Here is a 14,474-nt window from a genome sequence, read left to right on the forward strand (position 1 = left end):
AATGCTGCATCAGGATGTGGGTGAAGGAAGCCAATTACCTGGATGTGCTCACTGAGTTCCATTGTGAAATTAGGCAATCCATTTATAAAATGCCTGTCTTTCTCATAAGGTTTGGCTTTTCTCTCAACAGTCCTGGCCTCAAGTACCACTTCTTCTATTTTTCCTAAGAAAAGTTAAACCAGGTTGCAGCTGTTAAGATACTCTAAATGTAAAGCTGTTATTTAGAAAATATGAAGCAAAACACAGAATTAAAATAAACATATACAAATAGATGTATTTATATAATGAATTAAATACTTGAAACACAAGTCTCTGTTGTACAGCTGAAAAACAACCAAATGGGTGCCAAAATATGGGGGAAATTGTCTTAAATACCCTGTGTCATTGGCTCTGTTGTACTTAAACCTGCAATTCTGTTATTGTATAATAAATTAACCATAAAAATCAGTCAACAATTAGTGAAATACAACATGCCTTTTGCTAATTACCAGCTCTGTATCAGAATCAAAGAATCAACCAGGTTGGAAAGACCTCAGAAATCATCAAGTCCAGCCTATTACCTAATACCTAACAGCTCATGATTGCTCCAACCACTGCTCCAAGTGCCACATCTAATCCTTTTTTGAACACCTCCAGGGACGGTGACTCCACCACCTCCCTGGGCAGCACATTCCAATGGCCAGTTACTCTTTCTGTGAAGAAATTTCTCCTCACCTCGAGCCTAAACTTCCCCTGGTGCACCTTGAGACTGTGTCCTCTTGGTCTGTTGGTGGGTGCCTGGGAGAACAGACCAACCCCCACCTGGCTACAACCTCCTTTCAGGTAGTTGTAGACAGCAATAAGGTCTCCCCTGAGCCTCCTCTTCTCCTGGCTAAACACCCCCAGCTCCCTCAGCCTCTCCTCACAGGGCTGTGCTCCAGCCTTGGTGCCCATCTCTGGACACATTCAAGTATCTCAATGTCCTTCTTAAATTGAGGAGCATACAGAAGACTGCATCAGATTGGTTACCAAACTGCAGCTACAGATGGTTTATCTTCAAGGTGTAGCAACATATTATTAACATTCAAATATTGTGATTTTCTCTATCCTTTTAGCAATTTGCAAACTAATGCACACAAGTCTTGCAGCCACTTGTAAATGACTAAAACAGGCACATACACACACTCAAAGGACTTTTCAGTTATTTAAGTTCTTCCAAGCTCTACTTCCTGGAGACATTCAAGGTGAGGCGCAATGAGGCTCTGGGCAGCCTAGTCTAGTCAGGGATGTCCCTGCTGACTGTGGGGAAGCCAGACTAGATGACCTTTGGAGGTCCCTTCCAGCCTGGACCATTATAGGATAACAGGAGCTGTGCCACTGCAAGCAGTGTAAAGGGTGTTTTAATGCCATGACACATAAGAAAATGTGGTTATTCCTTTTTTCTTAGGAGCATTTGACTCTTCTCAGTCACATCCTCCTTATGAAGCCTTGTAGCACTTCAGGTGGGATTTCAAAGGAGCACTGAAAAGCATAGTATTATGTGGCCTTCCATTTTTTGAAGGGGGCCTACAAGAAAGCTGGGGAAGGACTTTTGAGGGCGTCAGGGAATGACAGGGAATGGAGCAAAACTAGAAATGGGTAGGTTCAGACTGGATGTTAGGAAGAAGCTCTTCACCATGAGGGTGGTGAGACACCGGAACAGGTTGCCCAGGCAGGTGGTGGAAGCCTCATCCCTGGAGGTTTTGAAGGCCAGGCTGGATGTGGCTCTGAGCAACCTGATGTAGTGGTAAGCATCCCTGCCCATGGCAGGGGGATTGGAACTAGACAATCCTCGATGTCTCTTCCAACCCTGACAATTCTGTGATTAAAAAGCAAGTTTGGAAAGCTTCTCTTCACATGTATAATAAGTATATTAAGTATAGTAAACACTTTGCATATTCACTGTTATGTTTGGTCTGTAATTAACTACATATTATCTTCATATTAACTTATGCCCTAGGAGGTTGTTTCTTAAGACATACTTTAAAACTACAGAAATAGTCATTTAAGAGAAAACTCAATGGCAATAACATAGACTAATGTGATGAGATGTTAGTCTTTTTTGCCCAGTATAACACATAATAAACAGCAACCAACCCCCAGACCCCCAAGTATGTATTTGGAATACCTTCAAATTTTTTTGTACACCTGCCATCTCTTGAAAAGAATCTGATTACCTGGGATACACATTTCAGGTACTTCTTTACTGTAGAAGGAGGTTTTAGGATCCCTGAAGGCAGTCCGACTTACAGCCACAACAGACTGATGTGTGTTAGGGCAGTGCCTTGTCACAGCCACTATATCTTCATCAACTTGATCCACATACACCTAGAAAAGACAGACATTGCAAATGTGCTCACTCAGAAGATGAATATAGACAAATTGCAGCATTACTCTCACTTCTTGCCTGATTAAAGCCTTTAGCCCCCAGCTCCTGATGCAGCCTGTTTATGGCCAGCCTTCCTGCTAGAATTCCTGTTTGGAAATTAACTTCACCAGGACTCAGATGTGCTGCTGGATTCCATTTTGAGTAAAACCTTTCTTCAGATACCACAGAGATCTGTAAAGAAATTCAAATTTAAGCAAATATTAACTCTTTGGGGGGGAAAAAAACCAACAAAAACCAAACACACACACAACAAAACAAACAACTAAAACCACCACAGCTAGAAGTCTCAACTACATGATAATTCGTATTTCATATGAAACTGGGCAATCCAAAAGTCATGGCTGCTAGTAAACTGCTTGGAATTTCACTTAAATGACATTAAAAGATATTGTACAGAATCACAGAATGGCAGGGGTTAGAAAGGATCTCTGGGGATAACCTAGGCCAACCCCTCTGCTAAAGCAGGGTCACCCATAACAGGGTGCCCAGGAACACATCCAGGCTGGTTTGGAATCTCTCCAGAGCAAAAGACTCCACAGCCTCTCTGGGTAGCCTGTTTCAGCATTACCTTTATAGTAAAGAAGTTTTTCCCTCATATTGAGACAAACCCCTTTGTGTTCCAGTTTGTGTCTGTGGCCTTTCATCCCGTTGCTGGGCACTACTGAACAGTCTGGCAACATTCCCTTGCCACCCACCCTTTCAATATTTATACATATTTACACTGCATCCAGTTCTGGAGCCCCTCTTACAAGGATCTGGAGGTGCAGGAATGTCAGGGAGTGATAGGACTGAGGGGATGGAGCAAAACTAGAAATGGGCACATTCAGATTGGATGTTAGGAAGAAGTTCTTCCCCATGAGGGTGGTGAGACACCGGAACAGGTTGCCCAGGGAGGTGGTGGAAGCCTCATCCCTGGAGGTTTGTAAGGCCAGGCTGGATGTGGCTCTGAGCAACCTGATCTAGTGTGAGGGGTCCCTGTCCATGGCATGGGGGTTGGAACTAGATGATCCTTGGGTTGCCTTTCAACCCTGACAATTCTACGACTCTATGATATAAAGAAGATTCCCTCTCAGTCTTCCCTTCTCCAGGCTTAACAGCTCCAAGTCTCTCAGCCCTTCCTTATAAGAGAGATGCCCCAGCCCTTACTTGACCAAGGAGAGAGTTATCTGCCCAGATGGCATGCTGCACCCATTTGTCGTATCCTTGATTTGCAGTCTACCAATTAGCAAGGCAAATTATGTCCTAGAAGAAGAATGAAAGTTTCCATTTTATACATTAACTTAGAAATTCAATGGTGGACATACCTGGTGTGGTATCAGCTCATCATAGCCTTTGGTGCTTCCTGTGGCACAGCATGCCATGGAAACAATCATTGCACTAGGAAGAGCATCATACGCAGATCGGTGCTATGTCAAAAAGCAAACAGGTAATAAAATGTGGAACAAGAAGATAGATTCAGTTTACCAGAGGAATTTTTTTTCTCTTATCATTTTCTCAATTGCAAAAGAATTAGTAAAAAAACCCAAAACCCACCATTAAAAGTTCACTATAAATGCACTAACCAAAGCAACTTAAGAGAAATCCTCCAAAATAAGTACTCCAATGCCTACCACTCACTCTCACTCTCTCCTGCACAACAGGATCTTAGGAGAACAAGTTAAAAGCAGAGACAGAACCACTTACAGTAGCTGGAATGAAAGAATCAAACCAGCTCATTAGTAGCTTTGTATTTCTTTTGGAAGACAAAAGTCTTTTTCTCTTGGAAGACAAAAATCTTCCACATCAGAAGAACTTGCTATAAAATTTTATTGTCTGAATGAAAACTTGAAGGTCTCCCCCTTTTTCCCCCACCTTAAATATTTCTCAAAAAACCCATACAGATAGCACCAAGCCTTCCCATGGTTCAGAAGTACCAGTTCAAAACACATTAAATGCAAGCGTTGGTTTTTCTGTTCAGGCGCTCACCTGAATTGGGCATTCATTATCGTGTGTAATATCCATGAAGAGTGCATGAGCAATAGCTGGCATCAAAGGCCTCAACCGGGGCTGAACAAAAGAGCCAACGGGCTCACCACCAAAACGATAAACCAACCTTCCCTCCTCGTGGCTATTGTAAGCAGTCATTGCCTCTAAAGAACAACATCGGTAAGCGTTTGCATAAGAATACCACAGGGTACAGCATGCACAAAGACATCAACGCAGCATTTTACACTTGTTATTCTGGTGTGTTCAACGACAAAACTAGAAGATTGGGAAAGCACATATAATGTATTCTGCAGTGTGGATACACAACTTTGGGAGTATTCCATTTACTATAATACATCAAGGTAGAAAGGGGACAAAAAAAGGGGAGAAAAAAGCAGAGACCTGAAACTCTTTCACATGCTTTACGAAACCCATGCAACAAAAATCAGACATGATGCAGCACTTGCATAGCAGAACTGTGCTACAACTTCTTCTTCTATTGCTAGAATAAGAACAAAATATTTACCCTTCTGTAAACTAATGCAGGATGTCTTCTGGTTTTTTTAATACCTACTACTGTATATTTGCTCAGTACCCAAAAAGTCACAATACAAAACCTGTGCTTTGCATTTCACACTCTCCATGTAATCAGAAGTGCATCATCCGGAAGAAACCTTTTCCTTGGAAAAAGCACATCACCTATAACCTCTCTTTGGAAAGAGACCACACACACACAACAAGCCTACCTCTTATTAAGGAGCTAATGCCCAGCCTGTTCACAAAGATATTGTCCAGCTCCTCATTTCCTGTGAATAGTTCAGCCACTACATACAAATCGGCTCGCGATTTTCTAGCTGTGTCCAGCATGTACTGCAAAAAGCACAGCCAAAAAAGCCACAGAAAGGGGAAAGGTAGATACAAAAAAGGACAAGTTTCAAAGCTAGGCAGGGATTGGACAATAGGAAAATGCCATGCAGCAAAGATAAATGGAAAGCCAAAATTAAGGAACAAATAAAGTTGTTACACAGAAGAGGACACACAAATGTAAGCAAAAAATCAAGAATCAGCACACAGCGCAGGAGAAGTTAAATAGAACATGAAGAAGAAAAGGTAATTGCATAAGCAAAGAACATGAATGTGTAAGAAAAAGAGGTAGGGAAAAAAAAAAAGGCATACCAATGTTAGTTTCACATTAAGAACTCCAAACAGTACACACCAACCCTGCGTAATTTTCAACTGCTTATTGTACCTCTGATCAGGCTGGAAATTCCCAGGCGGTTGACAAAAATATTGTCAAGGTACTCACTCCCAGTGAAGAGTTCAGCTACCACATAAAGATTATGTCTGACTGCTCTGGCTGTTGCTAGCATCTCCTACAGATTACAATACATTTTTTTTAATGCAAGACATCGATTGCCAGCTGTGTGTGCAATCATTAACATGAACCAAACATAAACCAGTCAGTCACAGATGTAGATCATTGAAAAATATTAGTAACAGACAAGGGTCACAAATCCCTCTTCATATTTGTGTTACAGAGTTATTTAAGGACTGAATAACCCTGTGAAATCCTGTGACAGCATGAAGCTAAATGCAACTTTGTTTTAAACAAGATCTTAACTGAAAATGCAAGAACAGGTCCGGCACTTGGGTCACAACACCCCCAAGCAATGCTACAGGCTTGGGGCAGCGTGTCTGGAAAGCTACCTGGCAGAAAGGGACCTGGGGGTTCTAGTGGACAAGCAGCCGAGTATGAACCAGCAGTGCCCAGGTGGCCAAGAAAGCCAATGGCATCCTGGCTGGGATTAGAAAAGCTGTATCCAGCAGAAGCAGGGAAGTGATTGTCCTCTTGTACTCGGCTCTGGTGAGGCCACACCTTGAGTGCTGTGTTCAGTTTTGGGCACCTCAATACAAGAAAGATGTGCTGGTGCTGGAGCCAGTGCAGAGGAGGGCAAGGAAGCTGGGGAAGGGCCTGGAGAATAAATCTGATGAAGAGCAACTGAAGCAGCTGGGGATGGTTAGTTTGAAAAAGAGAAGGCTGAGGGGAGACCTCATGGCTCTCTACAACTACCTGAAAGTACATTGTGTAGATGTTGGTGCTGGTCTCTTCTCACAGGTGATTAGTGATAGAAGGAGAGGGAACAGCCTCAAGCTGTGACTGGGTAGGTTTAGACTGGACAGTAGAAAAAAAAAAATTTCATGGAAAGAGTGGTCAGGGATTGGAATGTGCTGCCCAGGGAGGTGGTTGAGTCACCAAGCCTGGGTATGTTTAAAGGTGTTTTGGATGTGGTGCTTGGGGATCCGGTTTAGAGGGGAACCTTGCAGAATAGGGTTCTGTGTTGGACTTGGTGATCCTGAGGGTATTTTCCAACCTGAACGTTTCTGTGATTCTGTAACAAAGGTTGGATCAAAGAGGCATCTGTTAAGGTAGTAATCCGAGGAAGACTTCAGTTTAAACCTTCAAAGTTATCATCCTCAAAATAGGAACAATAAATGAAAGAATGGCAGAAGTTTTGAACTGGCTGCATTTAAAAGTCACTTACAACATCTGTGTGGGCAAATCAACTTGTTCTAGACAGCACTTCAGAGATTTACATCAGCTCTGTGACCAAATTAAGGTGAAGCACTAACAAGCTGCACTACTCAAGTCTAATTTACTAGGCAAGTATGAACAAAGTGAGGTCTAAGAAGCTCCAATGTTAGCAGTAAACCTGCCAGATCAAACTTTTCACAAGTTTTCATTATGAACTTTTAACTTCTGGGAAATAAACCATTCCCTGTTTAATTCTGCAATAGCAAAATATACATGGCAAAGAAACACAAAGCTTTTCAACCAAACCTTGGCCATCACCTCAACTAATATTGACATACTGAATGCTGGCACTCACTGTACTAAGTCCACAGCTACATGAGGAGAAAACTGAGCCAGATCCATTTGCATCTGCAGTATTTCAGCTAAAGCAGAGAATTAAAAGACACAATAGCTACACTACTCTATTTAAAATAGAAGAAATCACACCTAAACATAACCAGTGAAGAAATCTTGCTGCAGTATGAGGAATGTTACTTCACACCTGAACTCTGCCACATTGATCCTGCAGACCACAGAATCACAGAATTACTGAGGCAGGGCTAGACCTCTGAGATCATCAAGTCCAGACTATGACCTGACATCACATTCTTCCTTTAACACCTCCAGGGATGGCGACATCACCACCTCCCTGTACAGTCCATTCCAGAGTCTGATTCCCCTTTCCCTGAGGAAGTGCTTCCTAACATCCAACCTAAACCTCCCCTGGCACAGCTTCAGGTCATGCCCTCTCATCTTGTCCTAGATTGCCTAGGAGAAGAGCCTGACCCACATCTTTAGGCACTGGGATGGACTGCCCAGGGAGGTGGTGGAGTCACCATCCCTGGAGGTCTTTAAGAAAAGCCTGAATGTGGCACTTGGTGGCACGGTTTAGCTGATGTGGTTGTGTTAGGACATAGGCTGGACCTGATGATCTCAGATGTCTTTTCTGGCTTCAATAGTTCTGTGATCCTGTGATTCTTACTACAACTTCCCTTCAGGCAGTTGTAGAGTGTGATAAGGTCCCCCTGAGTCTCCTCTTCTCCAGGCTAAACAACCCCAGCTCCCACAGCCTCCCCTCATCAGACTTCTGTAGCATAAGATGTCTGCAGCAACAGCAGAGGACTAACTCCACAGCCCAAAGTGGCTTCCTAACAGCCACGGCTAGTTTTGCGTACCTCAGCCACATGGATAGGTGTTGAGTGACAGTTGTCAAGGCGAACGCCGTGGAAGTGTTTAGCAGTGATCTCAGTGTATTTTTTCATGTGTTCCCAGAGGTATGGGCAGTCTTCAGGTTTGTTACCATAACGCAGTTTCACACTGTCTCCCCAACAAATAAGCTCTCTCCTCAAGTAAACGTTCGAACCTGTGAAGGAAATGGTACTGCAGTCTCTATATGTGGGTGTGGATACACACAGAGATACACATATAGAGCATACAACATGCACCAAAATGAAAATGCAGGATTGCTGCTTCTATCTCTGAGGTGCAGAACACTGCAATGAAAAGTAAAAATCCTAACGATAATCACCAGGGGGTTGGAGCACCTCTGCTATGAGGATAGGCTGAGGGAGCTGTGGGTGTTCAGCCTGGAGAGGAGCAGGCTCTGGGGAAACTTAACAGCAACCTTCCAGTGCCTGAAGGGGGCTACTACAAGAAGGCTGGAGAGAGACTGTTTGCAAAGGCCTGCAGTGACAGCACAAGGGGCAATGGCTTCAAACTAGACAAGGGCAGATCTAGATTGGATATCAGAAGTTCTTCACTATGAGGGTGGTGGAACACTGCCAACAGGTTGCCCAGAGAGGTGGTTGAGGCCCCATGCCTGGAGATATTCAAGGTGAGGCTCGATGAGGCCCTGGGCAGCCTGATCCAGTTGGGGATGTCCCTGCTGACTGTGGGAAGGTCAGACTGGATGACCTTTGGAGGTCCCTTATGGCCTGGACCATTCTATGAACCTACATTTATGTATAATTTCAGAGTACTCAAAGGGAATATTCAACTTCTATTGTGACACTGAATGAATTATTCAGATTGAAAACAAATTCCTTTTCATTCTTTGAAGTAGTACAAAAGCTGTACTGGAGAGAAAAAGATGGGAAAAAAAACAAACAAAAAAGCAGCAAACAAGTGAACAAAATCAGTTTTGCTTACATTGGCCAAACTAAAAAAAAAATGCAGTTCATTTTGTTACCATAAGCTGCCACAGCCACAATTTAAAATCCTATCTTCTGCAGGATGGGATGCTGTAAAGGCAAATTGCCTGTAAAGGCATAACACAAGCATGAAGCACTTAAAACGGAGCTAAGAGAGAAAACTCAGTCACGGAAGTCAGGCATTCTAACTAAAGCCAGTGACTGAAGGAAGTGCAGGAAGGAAAGGACAATTATCTGAAAGGCAAACAAAGAACTCCCTTGAACATAACATTATCTTTCTTCATCACTGCAAAGAAGAAAAAGAAAGTAGTAAATAGAAAGCAGTGAAAAGGTTGCAGATTATACTGCAGAAATGAGGTGTTTGCTAACTCCAGATCATTCTGGAGTGTCAATCAGATTAGATTCCAAAGCAGAGTCAAACTCTTAAAGGTTTCTAATTAAAGTTTAACTGGCCTTTGTTTGATTCAGCTTACAAAGTGAATGGCTACTCTGAAACAAACATTGTAAACCTTGCTTTTATTGGATACCTCCACAAGAATTAGAAGACAATTATCTCAGTGCATGGTGATTTCCTATCCTATTTTACCTCCACAAATAATCTGCACACTTCATTTGTATTAACTGGGTCATCCCTTGATGGCCTGACTGTCAGTCACTGGACTTTTCAAGGATCCAGGTTTTGCTCACTAATGCAGTAAAATACTATCCAACTTTTCATTGTTTTCTGCCACTGTCATTGTCTTACGGAAATGCCAACAAGCAGTAGTGTTGGAACAAAGTAAGCAACAAAGACCATGACAAAAGTGAGGAGGCAGGACTTCCCCATTTCAGTGGCAGAAAGCTGGTATAATTCCCTTGCAAAACTGGACCTCAAAATTCAGTCTTTACAGTTGATCTCTATATTAAATGGGAAAAAAAACCCCACTATCAAGTGAGTTATTTGCTATCCTGTAGTTTCATAGGAATACAGCTGGAATAAAGACAGATGAAATAAAATCATTTTTGCTTTGGTTAGAAGATCAGAAGGTTTATAAAATGATTTGAAGCTCTTTTACAAACCTGGTTCTGCAAAGTTTCTAAGAGGATCATCTCCCATTACCCAGCCATTGTGAGCCATGAAATAACAAGCTTTATCTGGCTGATGGATCATAGTTTCCTCTTCCTCCACAGACGACTCTTTGAATGGGTAAGTAAAATACCTATGGCATAGACAAGCAATTAAATAAAAAAAGCCCACATAAGGTAACCAGAGCTCAAATTCCTTGTCTTTGAAATGAAAGTATCTGCCATGAACTGGCTTTTAGATAAAACAGATTTAAAAAGAAAAGGGAAAAAGCAGCTGCTGGACTATAAATGATGGGGCATGCCTTGGAGGAGAAAGAACAGGTGTTGCCACTATCTTGGTGTTAGCTGGTCATGCAAGATTAAAGCCCTAGCTCTTCAGATATATGAGCAGCAGCAAGTACATCAAACTTAACAGGTTAATGCTTGCTTTCCTAGTTCCACCCACAACTGCATTTTGTTCTGTGTAAAGCTTCAGCATGCTCTGAGCATTGCTTCACACTCTCTGGGCACATTGGTCTGTTAAAGTTATCACTGTTGCTTAAAAAGACAGCCAATTCATTAAAAGGCATTTGTCAATGAGGAAGAAAACATACCCTTGCACATATAAATGGATACTTTTAATGAACTTTGAACTCCCTTTCCTTGGCTAGGTTCTAATAGTTGCCAAACAAAGCATAAAAAAAAATACCTGGTAACTAAAGGGTCTTTTCTTGTGATAGGACCCAGCTTAGGACCATGATCAGCCAGTCGCTCATAAACCACAGTTCCCACAAGACAATTGACAGCCTGGAAGTAATTAAATTATGCATTATTGAAATGCCTGCATTCATTTGCAGTTTTGAACAATTCAGCATCAAAACACAGTGATTATTAAGACCTGCTCTTGATGGTGAGTAGTTTGTCTGTACTGTTCAGCGTTCAGCTCCTCGATCCTCTTGCGAAACCAGTTACAACACTCTTCTATTGCAGCTGGCCCATTGCTTATCAGAAGGACAAGAAAAGCAGAGAAAGGTTAATTGATTTTTAAAACAGGTAGTGTGCATAGCTAAAAGGAATGAAAAATTATCTATTTCCCATTACTGAAAGTAAGTTTGGGGTTTTACATTTAATTTGTGATTTTGGGGCTCTATTTGTGGTATTTGGGGCTTTTAAGTCTGCAGAGAAGACTGAGAGGGGACAATGTCTATAAACACCTGAGGGCTGAGGGTCAGGAAGGAAGGGACAACCTCTGCCCAATTGTGCTCTGTGACAGGACAAGGGGTAATGGATGGAAACTGCAGCATAGGAGGTTCCACCTCAACATAAGCAAGATCTTCTTTACTGCAAGGGCCACAGAGCACTGGAGCAGACTCCCCAGAGAGGTGGTGGAGTCTCCTTCTCCGGAGGCTTTCAAGCACTGTCTGGAAGTATTCCTGTGCAACCTGCACTAGATTCTATGGTCCTGCTCTGGCAGGGGGATTGGACTGGAAGATCTCCAGAGGTCACTTCCAACCCCAACATCCTGTGATCCTATGACTTTAATTGGGAAGAAATAATACAGTACCTGTGTGGTATGAATGTTGCCAATGCTATATTCATATCTACAGTACAGCCAAATCGTCTATAATCAGGGTCCTGAACTATCTGAAGATGTTGATTGGGATCAGATTTACTGCTCCTTTTGCCTAAACACAAAACAGAAAAGAGTATTCATAAAGTAAAAACAGGGATTACATTTAGAAGACAAACAACTTTAATAATCTAGCACAAGCAAGACTAGGCAAGGTAAAGGCTTTAAAGGGGTTCAAGATCTTCAAAGGCTTTACAGGCCCTGAAAGAATTTTTGTATGCTTAAAACAGCACAGTGGATTTCTCACATAGCAAAAAATGCAGTTAGTTGGGGTATCATCTTACTGCTAAATTTACCTCAGAGTTTCTTGAATTCTTAATATATAATCCACATGCTTCAGCAACACACTTTACCTTGAGTTAGAAGGGTTTTAAATTGATGCACAGCTTTGTTCACATCCACTTGGAAAAATTCCCAGAGTTTAATTTTGGGGTAGATCTCTTCCCAAATGATTTTGCGGATACACTGTAAAAATGGGAAGTCAAGTTAGTGAACAATGATGATTAATAGCATTAAGAAAAGCCAAGTGCCTCATACACATTACTCAGGAAAAAAACTAATGGGGAGGAAAGGGTTAATTCATAAAGTGTATCTTGCAAAGTACAGAATACAGAATTAACCAGGTTGGAAAAGACCTTCAAGATCATGGAGTCCAACCTATCACCCAACACCATCTAATCGACTAAACCATGGCACCAAGTGCCTCATCCAGGCTCTTTTAAACACTTCCAGTGATGGTGACTCCACCACCTCCCTGGGCAGCACATTCCAATGGCCAATCTCTCTCTCTGTGAAGAATTTCTTCCTAACATCCAGCCTAAATCTCCCCTGGCACAGCTTGAGACTATGTCCTCTTATTCTGTCACAGGTTGCCAGGGAGAAGAGACCAACTCCCACCTGTCTGGAACAGGTGTAGATGGCAATAAGGTCTCCCCTGAGCCTCCTCTTCTTCCAGCTAAACAACCCCAGCTCCCTCAGCCCCTCCTGTATGTACCTTTTCTGCATTTTCACAGTGGTTTATCCAGCTATTTATAGTGTCCATTAGTATCTACTTAGCTCCCATTCACTTACATTCAGGTGATGATCATTTCCAATCAAGGGAGGAACCCCTTTCGCAGTGTATTTTCCATCAGCCACCATACAGGTCAAGTGCCACAGAGCTCTATCCAAGACCCAAGCTGGCTTCAGATGAGGAGAATTCACAAGGTTATAGCCACATTCTGGGTGCATCCTGAGCCATTCACTGTTAGTAGCTTGTTCAAGAAAGGGGAAAACAAAACAAAACAAAATGTAAATACACAAATTGAACACTTGGTTCTTTTGTGCAACTGTCTCACCAGTAAGAAGTGAAGATACTATGGCATGTATAGTTGGTTTGCATTGTCAACTAAAGTTTTCCATGCTCTGAGAAAAATACCTCTGCCATAGAAGTGCACATTACTGACAACCATTTGTTTTGCAACAAATAAGAGTAGCAGAGACACTTTGTTAGTTGTAATTAAAATATGCAATAGTAGTACCACCAATTTAAAAGTGCTACAAAACTCAGACAAACAAACACAAACCACAATCAAACAAACAAACCCCTCAAAAAACCCCAAACAAACAAAAAACCCCACCTTTTGATTACAAGAAATCCATCCAGATATAAGATAATCTTACTACTGGAGAGGTGGCCCAGGTGAACCTCATGACGATCAAAAAGAGTGAGTGCAGGGTTCTGCACCTGGGCCAAAACAATCCTCACTATCAGTACAGACTGGGGGTAAGGTGACAGAAAGCAGCCCAGAGGAAAAGGACTTGGGGGTGCTGGTGAGTGAGAAGCTGGACATGAGCAGGCAGTGTGAGCTTGCAGCCCAGAAGGCAAATCACATCCTGGGCTGCATCAAAAGATGTGTTGCCAGCAGATCCAGAGAGATGATTCTGACACTTCGCTCTGGTAAGACCTCACCTGGAGTACTGTGTACAGCTCTGGAGCCCTCAATAGAGGAAGGACATAGACCTGATGGAGAGGGTCCAGAGGAGAACTCTGAAAATGATCAGGGGTTGGAGCACCTCTGTTATGCTGAATGAGCTGGGGGTGTTCAGCCTGGAGAACAGGAGGCTCTGGGGAGACCTAACAGCAGCCTGCCGGCACCTGAAGGGGGCTAGAGGAAGGCTGGAGAGAGACTGTTTGCAAAGGCCTGCAGTGACAGCACAAGGGGCAATGGCTTCAAACTAGAGAAGGGCACATCTAGATTGGATATCAGAAGTTCTTCACTATGAGGGTGGTGGAACACTGCCAACAGGTTGCCCAGGGAGGTGGTTGAGGCCCCATGCCTGAAGATATTCAAGGTGAGGCTCGATGAGGCCCTGGGCAGCCTGATCCAGTTGGGGATGTCCCTGCTGACTGTGGGGAGGTCAGACTGGATGACCTTTGGAGGTCCCTTCTGGCCTGGACCATTCTATGATTCCATGATATTTGTTTATTGAAAGCAAAACATACATCCCAAGTCAAGATCTAAGATGGCTTAAATTGTTTATTTTTAAATATTCTTAACCCTAGCAGATGATACATACACACAGAGCCACAGGGCAAAAGTGCACACATCAGCCAAGCAATAACCAATGGAAAACGTAGTTATATGGGCTTTTAAGAAAGGATCAACTGTAACAGAGTTGTGTACATAGTAAGTAGAGTGGTGGAAAGCAACACCACCGAGTCTC

The 14,474-nt window shown here is 42.7% G+C and overlaps 1 protein-coding gene across 1 annotated transcript in view; it reads right to left on the minus strand.

The window, feature by feature from the left end:
* AGL (amylo-alpha-1, 6-glucosidase, 4-alpha-glucanotransferase) overlaps positions 1 to 14,474 on the minus strand; it is a 43,918-nt gene that overhangs the window by 20,365 nt on the left and 9,079 nt on the right. The window contains exons 6-18 of the mRNA XM_054165639.1: positions 12,840 to 13,021; positions 12,122 to 12,233; positions 11,703 to 11,823; positions 11,037 to 11,139; positions 10,848 to 10,945; positions 10,154 to 10,293; positions 8,120 to 8,307; positions 5,119 to 5,242; positions 4,373 to 4,536; positions 3,712 to 3,813; positions 2,426 to 2,578; positions 2,196 to 2,346; positions 39 to 163 (exon numbers count right to left, since the gene is read on the minus strand). Coding sequence (XP_054021614.1) covers positions 39 to 163; positions 2,196 to 2,346; positions 2,426 to 2,578; positions 3,712 to 3,813; positions 4,373 to 4,536; positions 5,119 to 5,242; positions 8,120 to 8,307; positions 10,154 to 10,293; positions 10,848 to 10,945; positions 11,037 to 11,139; positions 11,703 to 11,823; positions 12,122 to 12,233; positions 12,840 to 13,021 — 1,763 coding nt within the window. The remainder of the gene's footprint in view (positions 1 to 38; positions 164 to 2,195; positions 2,347 to 2,425; positions 2,579 to 3,711; positions 3,814 to 4,372; positions 4,537 to 5,118; positions 5,243 to 8,119; positions 8,308 to 10,153; positions 10,294 to 10,847; positions 10,946 to 11,036; positions 11,140 to 11,702; positions 11,824 to 12,121; positions 12,234 to 12,839; positions 13,022 to 14,474) is intronic.

This window comes from Dryobates pubescens, chromosome 11 (genome assembly GCF_014839835.1).
Source record: "Dryobates pubescens isolate bDryPub1 chromosome 11, bDryPub1.pri, whole genome shotgun sequence".
NCBI lineage: Eukaryota > Metazoa > Chordata > Aves > Piciformes > Picidae > Dryobates > Dryobates pubescens.